The 8823-nt window shown below is 40.3% G+C and overlaps 1 protein-coding gene across 3 annotated transcripts in view; it reads right to left on the bottom strand.

Moving 5' to 3' along the window:
- Positions 1 to 208: 208 nt before the first annotated feature.
- Positions 209 to 8823, bottom strand: part of LOC726179 (protein sister of odd and bowel-like) — a 131641-nt gene continuing 123026 nt past the window's right edge. For all 3 annotated transcript variants that reach the window (XM_006562495.3, XM_016914563.2, XM_001121936.5), the window contains one exon: positions 209 to 2720. In XM_006562495.3, the coding sequence (XP_006562558.1) occupies positions 442 to 2544 (2103 nt within the window). In that variant the 5' untranslated portion in view covers positions 2545 to 2720 and the 3' untranslated portion in view covers positions 209 to 441. The remainder of the gene's footprint in view (positions 2721 to 8823) is intronic.

The following is an 8823-nucleotide window of genomic DNA, read 5'->3' as shown; positions in this document are numbered from 1 at the left end:
AAAAAAAGAAAGAATATTAATCAATACTTTAATCTCACGATGCTCGACGTTAGTCATGGTTAGCTCTTTGCCGAGATCCTGCAACTTCTTCAGTCGTGGTAAATCATCCCGAATTCTCGAACCGGACGAAGATTCTGATCGATGGACGGAAAATATGAAAAGAAGAAGAAGAAGAAGAAAAAAAAACGAAAAAATAAGCAAGAACAGAGAACAGAGGAAACAGATATATATATATATAGAGAGTAATAAAGGAGAGAGGAAGAAAAAAAAAAGGAAGACTCGCACGGTGTATCCTTTCGTTGACCATCACCATCGTGCAAAATCGCCGATCCACTTTCCGCACCGTGCCACCGGGAAAGTTAGAGTAAATGGAGTAGCAAGGATTAACTGCAATCCAATTGGGAACCGTCGGAAGTAGGTTGTCTGGCCCATCCAACGCGACTAACTAGGTGGATTGCAGGCGTTCCCCGCGGGATCGACCGACACCTGGTGTGATTGACTCCTGTTCGTCACGGTGCTAGTTGTCGTGCCGCTCGTCTCGCCAGACGGGCTTGGATTCCCGCTATTCCCATTGTTACTGGCGCCACCGCCGCCCGCCTGTTGCTGAACGCTGGGCTTCTGCGTCACGTGGGTCTGGTAGTGCTTGGCCAAATGCGCCTTCTGGCGGAAACTCTTGCCGCACAGGGAGCAGGCGAACGGTTTCTCGCCCGTGTGCGTTCTAATGTGAACGTTCACGCTGTACTTGTCCTTGAAACCTTTGCTACAGATGCTGCAGTAATGCAACGAGCGCTCCTTCCGTTGCACGCTGCCAGGCGAGCCGCCCGAACCACCCTGTTGCTGCCCGCCTGTGCTTCCACCCGTCTCAGAACCGCTGCTCCCATTGCTGGCCGCGTTCGCGTTGCTGCTGTTCCTGTTCGCGCGCCTGCAGTACTTCTTCGGGGCTTTCGTCGTGACGACTCGCGACGGGGTTATTTGAAGTTGGCTGGCGGACTGTTGCTGCTCCACCTCCGTTCGAGGCGCGGCCTGTTGCTGGAGAACCTCCTGCTGAGCAGCTGTCACCACCGTGACCGTGCTCACTTGACCCAGATCTGCGGGAAGCGTGATCGTGCCGAGGCTACCGCTCGTTGGGTCCAACGTGTACATAACCGTGGTCGTTGCCGACACGTTGCAAACCGGTTCCAGGCTGCAGTAAGACTCCACCACTTCGTTCGCTATGCTCTTCAGCTTCTCGTAGTCGCCCGGGCGATAGGTCGTTTGGTCCAGTTGGGAGAGCAACAAGTCCTCGTCGGTGCACGTGTGCATGGACTCGTCCTGCTGCGTTTGCGGTTGCTGCTGTTGTTGCTGTTGCTGCTGTTGCTGCTGCTGCTGCTGCTGCTGCTGCTGCTGTTGATCGGTGACTATCTGCAAACCGGCGTTGCTCGTGACAGGCATCGATATAGCGGAGCCTTGGGTGGTCGGCGACGAGGAGGACACCACTTGGGCAGGGCCTGTGTACAGTTTGCCTTGAAGAGCGCTCCTGAGCAGGCTCTCGGCGGAGTCGCCGGCGCCGACAGCGACAGCGGCCGCGGCAGCGGCCGCAGCCTCCTGCAGATTCTGATCCGACAGCTTCCAATCGTTGTTGTTGTCGCCGCCGCCGGTGCAATTGCCGCCGCTTGATGCGCCTCGGCCGCACAACTCCTTGCTCTCGACGAAACCGCTGTCGTCGGTCGCGTACTGCGAGGAGGCGACGGAGAAACGGTCCGGGTGAAACCTGTCGTTCACCGTCCGCGAAACCTCTGTCACGGTATTCGATTGGTCGTGTTCCTGCTCGGCGGACGCCGGCTCCATGCTCAGTATAGCGTCCAGATCTAGGTTAGGTCTGAGCGACCAGGAGTCGCTTGACGTTGGGGCTGGACTCTTGCAACAGTCCAACGCGTCCATCGAGTTCGCCTCGTTGTTCAACACGGTGAGAGTGTATATCGCCCCGTCCGTGTTCTGTCTGTCGTTCGCCGAGCATCCTCGACCCACCCCTTGGTGATGCTCGTTCGAACCCTGGTGAACGTTCACGTTGTCGTTCCCGTGGCTCTGGGCATTCGCGTGAGCCGACCAACAGTACTTGTTCAGATCTTCCAGGAGTATGTTACAGGTTTGCTCCTTGCTCTCGTCCGTGCCCCAATAGTCGCAGTCGGATTGGTCCATCGGTGTCTGTTCGTTGCTCTGTTGAACGTTGCAGGCGGTGTGATGCGTTCTCACGTGGTGGTGATGATGATGGTGGCTGAGGGAGCCGGTGATAGTCGAGACAGGTGGTAAAGCTGTCAGCGTGTTGTTGTTCGTTTCCTTGATGAACGGGGAGCCATGCAGTTCCCGACCGGTCTCGTGCTCCTCGTGACCTTGTTGAAGGTAGCCGATGCTCCTGCAGGTGGTGCGATGGAGGAAGCTTTCTTCGTCCGACACGCCATCTGCGGAGGCGCAGTGGGGAGGTGGAGAGACGACGAAGTCGAAGAAGTCGGTCTTTGGCAGCTCCTCTCCACCCCCTCCCGGGGCGAATGCCTCGGTTAGATCCATGGGGTAGGTTTGGTGCTTCGTCCTGGTGATCGGTTGAGACGCTTCGTTTCGATATCGATGGCCTCGAGGCGGCTGGCAGTATTCGTTTTAAGGCGGTCAAGGGGGGGGAGGCGGGTTTCAGTGGTGGTGGATAATTTGTCTCCTCACCCACGGCATCCTTGAGTTCGGGCTTCGACCTGAAAAAAAAGATTGGATTTGGTAAGTAAACTGTTCTGAAAATTTTCCCGACTACTTTGTCTCCTCTTAAACGAAAGAGAAAGAAGGAAGAAAGGACTCGACGAGATGAAATGGGGAAAAAGAAGAGAAGGAAATGAAGTAACAGTTATATAGTGATACGAGAAAAAAAATCAAAGAAAGAGAGAGAAAGAAAGAGAAAGAAAGAGAGAGAGAAATTTCACTTTCTCTCTTATGATACAGCGTTTGTAATAACATGATTATCATATGGTTTATTATACTTCAGTTTATCTTATTTGAATTTTCTAATGTTGTTTATTTCAGCAAATTCTATTATATATAAGATTTTATTACAAAGATCTTATGATTTATTTATTCCGTGTATACAAGTCTGTCAAATAAAAATTTTTAATTAAATTATAGGATGCTTTAATCTCGATTATCTTGAACCACATTATACGAAATACGAAATGCAATCTTCATCAGATTTATCCAAAATGTTACATTGTGAAAATTTGTGTCACGGTTGAGAATAAATATAATGGATTACAGAAAAATTGAGAGAAATACCGAGCGTTCTGCCAAGCATTCTAGAAAACAAGAATTCTAAAAAAATTTGCATAAACATCCGCAAATGCAAACGGAAAGGGAAACAAAACCAACCTCGGCTCGATCGCCGAGCAAGGTTGCAAAAAACCTGCCGAGAGGGCGACCAATGGAACTGGCTTAACCTAACCAAGATATCGAAACCAATAGAATCGCGGGACAATGGCGCATACCGCGACGCCGTGTCCCAGATTTTCCACCAGTTTTCTTACGATCGGTACCATGCGGGCATTAGGCCGAAGAGCCAGGTCTCTCTCGCATGTACTAGGCGTGGGAACGCACCGTGGCCGTGTATAAATCCAGCTAGCCGTTGGTACACGTTGATCACCCGCCACGTATAACACAAGAGACAGAGGGATCGAGACGGAGAAGGAGAAAGCGAACCGGCCGGGCAGAGATAGAACGAGGACGGAGAGATGGAGAGGTAGACAGAGTGGCAGAGAAGGGAAGAATGTGGAGATCAGAGGCTTTGTTGCATGGACACTGTGTACGTAACGAGAGGCTGGGCTAGTTTATGTAGTTTAATTTAGAAGATATTTTATAGAGTAATTTAGAAGTGGTAAATTGTAACGAAGAACTAATGAATAATGAAGAAGTGAACTTTTTCTTGAAGGTTTAAAAATTGGATAGTTACGCATCTTTTTGAAGGAGACACATCTCTTTCTTATTGCAATATCTGTCGCGATTTCTACGATCCTTCTATTTACCGCCTACGATTTATGAAAGTGAAAACATAACCTCAATCTGTGCTTTATAAATTAGTATTATTCCTAGTTGATTTAAAATAATTGAATAATATACGAATTTTAATGACCCATGAGGATTTTAACAAGAAAATATTCTTCTATGAATCGAACAATAGAACGATATTTCTAATAAAAAAATCCTTTCCTATTGGAATTAAATTAAATTAAATTTCTTGGAATAATTAAGATATCTCTCTCCATTAAAATAACCTCACTTTTTCAATTCCTTCAGAATTTATAAAAGGGAGGATTCTTATTCTCAAAGTTTCTTATTCCACTTTGAATTATTATATTTTTCTTTGTTTGTCATTTCAAAGGAAAAAATGAAAGATAAATCCAAACTTGGGAACAGATATTCGCAACCTAGTTAAGCTAAGATCAGCCTGTACAGGCGCAGCGCTCATGGTACGAGGCATAAACAGCATAGGGTTGCGCAATTTCTTTTCCGTGAGCTATCCTACCGCAACGCACCGTACCAAATTAATGCGGCAACAGTGCAGACGCGAGTCGCGCGCGGCTAAATGCCAGCCACAGTGTATAACAATTGATCGAGACCCGTTCGCCACCCGGATGTCCGAGGACGGTCGATCCACGTTGCGAAACCGAGGCCTGGAATCGCATACGCGATACATCATCCGATGCAAAAACTGAGCCTGCATCTTCAAATTATTTAATTAATCGAAATTGAAGCGATTTCTTATTTAAAAATTGCGATATGGATCGTCGAAAATTCAGATTTCTGATTTACAGATTTACAGATCTTCGAAACTTTTTCAAATCGAATTGCGAATATCTTTATGGAAAATTTAATTTGGGGCAAATTAATTCCAATAATTATTTATTCGAGCATGTGATTTATCGTTAAGTAATTGTGAGACGAAAATTTATATTATAGGTTCTTTGGCGTAAATTTTAAAGAGTTTAAATTATAGGATTCTATTCTATTTTAAAAATGTATGGAAGAAATTCGAAAACTCTTCGTTTCATCGATTCACTTTCGTTCAAAATTACCACGGCCAATTTTATCCCGTTACTATAGATGGCGAAAGTAGATGTTTATCTATGGTCACGCACGCGAGTAACCACTTACTTCATAGCGTTAGCACAACAATTGATTGATTCTGAAATAAATCCATAGCCGAACATCGATTTACCTATTGCTTACTTTCTCTGTCTGCTTTCTTTTCCGATAAAAATTATCGTTAAAAATGAATCGTTGCTATCATTAATCCTCGCGAATATTTATAACGATTAATCCTGTCCGGAATTGGCAACACTTTTTTCATTTTTTATTCCGTACGAAACACGATGTATCATTTTGATTAATGTGCTATGGTTTCCTTGGTAATGATAAGTTAGACGAAAGATGAACGTCGAAGGATTTTTTGGAGAAAGAGTTGATTCTTTTAACTTAGAAGAATCAAAGAATCATTGTCTAATAGTATTAATACTTTTGGATTGTACTAATGGACGATAGAAAATAAAAGGAAAAATTATAATTATGATATTGAAATGAAATTTATAGTCGTAGTTGTAGTATGGAAGATAGTATGAGAACATTTTTTTTTTTTTTTTTTAAAATATGTAATCATTATTAAATAATGATGGATTAAAATATAGGCGATTTACTGCTAATCATATCCTTCGAACGTGTGAAATAATTAATATTAACTTTATGAATATTATTATGTCATTATTCCAGTGAAATATTTTACGATTGTTTTCATAAATGTTCACCATATAACGTAATCGATAAATAGAAAACTCTAATAGGACGTGTATTACAAGATTCTTCATAGCATTCTTCGACTTCCTGAACACTTTATTATTAAAAGTTTTGCGAGATTGCATCAGATATAAAAACCTCGTCCAGTGAAATGCCAGGGAATAATTCAAGGATCCTTGTCCATCACTCAAATTTTTTACTCATCTTGGAAATGTGAAATTATAATTAAAATCCTCAACTCATTATACACTAACTAATGAAATGTTACATAATTGTTGTGTAATGTAATTGAAAAAAAAAAAAAACAAAAATCAAACAAAATAATTTACATGTGCAATCAATATCATAAAGATATTATATCATAAAACAGGAAAGAAATTTTCATGATTTGAAAAAAATATAATTTATCAACGATATATTATCTTGTTAAAAAAATAATAAATATCCATTGATAATTATTAAAATCGTAATGGAAACACAATGTTACAAAATAAAATTCAATAATTCAACGATTCGTTTAAACAAAAATTACATTACAATGAAACGTTACGTCACGAAATACATTAATAAAAATACAAAATTTCTTTTTGCACGAATGCAACGATCATGCGCTGCGAAAAAACGATGAAAAAAAACCTACAGAATATAATCGAACAATTTATTTATATATTATTTCAATTGAATCGAATTTGTATTTATAATTATTGTTACAAATTCAACTCGATCATTATCGATAATCCATTATATGGAGGAACGTGTATAATCGTCAAAGTGTCTCCATTAATTTTTAACTGAAGAATGCCGGCGTAATGATCATCATATTGCACGATCAAACTCTCACTGTCTTTCACACACTGCTTATTATCACTGTGCATTTATTACACAACATTATTTTTGTATTTTATCTAATATACGCAGTGGCATCAATCTTGCTCTTTACTACAATGTAATTAAAATTCCATCCGCCGCGCAAGGTGAGGCAATGGCGATGATTGAAAACGCGCTAATAACCAAAAACGAAAAATATAACACGCTTGTGCAGTTGGTTTTGTTGGATCTGTATAGAGAATTGGAAAATTTGAACGCGGAGTGATGATAATTTTCATGCACACGCGGTATTTGATTGGATATTTATCATCCTGGATAAATTCGTTTGGAGATACGAGTATTACTATATGGAATTGTGACAAAAATATATTTCTGATCATTGAAGATTTAAAGATTTAAATCGAGACACGGTTGGAATTAATTTAAAGATGAGTCAAGTGAATATTAGACAATTAGAATAAATACAATTAATAAGAAGAACAAATAAGACAATAGAATAATTAGAATTATTAAATACTACAACAATTAGAATAAATAAGATTTTAAATTTTCACTTTGGAAATTGTTATTTTGAAATTTGAATCACTATGAAAATCCATCTATACCTTGTATTACTTCTCGATTAAAAAACTATTATTTAATATTCACACAACTCTAATTATACTTTATTTCATTAATTATCCTCCAATACCGAATTGACAAACCGCTTCATAAGAGCGAATGAAAAAGAAGTTATAAAATTACATACACTTAGCCAAAAAACAGGAAGTCCAGTCGAAGACATCGAAGAGCAAGAAAAGCGAAAACAGGTGTCGCTGGTCCAGCAAAAAGACCGCGAATTCACGGAACGAACGATACTTATCGTTTCTGGTTACTCGATTTCGTCGTAGTTTGTTTCTCTGCACTGGTGCAAGACTCAGTTTCTTTTTCTTCTTCTTTTTCTTCTTCTTCTTCTTTCTTTTATCTCTTTCCTTCATTATTGCAAGAGGTTAGGTTTGATCAGGCCAGGCACATCACACGAAATGATCGTTGAAACTTTAGGATCCACTTCGATGATTTTCTATCGACGAAACTAGATCAAGTTGCGCAAAATTACGTCGATAGAAAAAAAACGAGTCTTCGAAGGCGCGCGCCTTTTCATCGCTTCAGGGACGACAGTGGATCGAGAAAGAGAATAAGAGAGATGAAAGGATGGAAGATGTTCGCGTTGAGGATGTTTGTTCGTTCGTTCACTGACATTGGTACCGCCTAATTGTCGGTTCGTTGATCGATTTATGCCAGCTTCGATTGCCTCGAAATCATAAATGCAACGAAATTTGAGATTATGGTGTCTCAGTCGGTATGCGAGTCTGGGGATTTTTACGACTATCGAAGAGGGATGATTTAGAGGAGTAACGATTTTTTGAGAATAAAACGATTTGGAAAAACAAAAAATCGTGACGTGAAAAATTTTAATATGTTTTTGTGATTAATTGATATTATTCTGATTATATAAATTAATTCAATGTAAATGATTGTCTTTATTAATAAAAATCGATTCCAAGAGATTCTAGAAATTAAAATAAATGTAAAAGTTGTTGTATAAAAATGTCGATTAATGTTTATTTATTGAGTTACAATTTATAATTCAAGTTTGCGTTAGATGAAGAGAGACGGAGATAAAGTGAGACAGCTATAATCTCACAGCGCCATCTCTATTTCTATCTCGCTCTAACGCAAACTAATACTTATAACTTAATAAATAAGCCTCACTCGATATTTTCGTACATCAGCTTTTCAATTTCAATTTTTAAATTCTTCTTCGAAAGATTAACAAATATAATAAATATAATAATCGTAGAATGCACTTTAAGTAAGAAAAAGTCGAGCGGTTAACGCGATAAATCACAAAACTTTCAACAAAGATAAATCGTCGAAATACAATTAAGAAACTTAAGGAGGCTCAATTTATCAAGGTAAGCCCATTGATGGACGTTTACACAATTCTAATATGACGGGAACAACTCTTAAAACTCTTGTGCATTCAACTTGAAACGAGTAATCGTGCGATTGTTTACGAACACCGTGGAAATATCAATGAATATTACTCATCGATACTGGCAGGGGTTCACAGTGTATAAAAGTTTAGTCGCTCGCAGCGCTGCGACGCAAAAAGTAAAAGAATAATTCAAACTATCCTTGACATTTAGCTGAGTTACC

The sequence above is a fragment of the Apis mellifera genome, linkage group LG10 (assembly GCF_003254395.2).
Source record: "Apis mellifera strain DH4 linkage group LG10, Amel_HAv3.1, whole genome shotgun sequence".
In the NCBI taxonomy this organism is placed as follows: domain Eukaryota; kingdom Metazoa; phylum Arthropoda; class Insecta; order Hymenoptera; family Apidae; genus Apis; species Apis mellifera.
The sequence above is the reverse complement of the archived record's forward strand: the minus strand, read 5'-3'. Positions and strand labels throughout refer to the sequence as shown.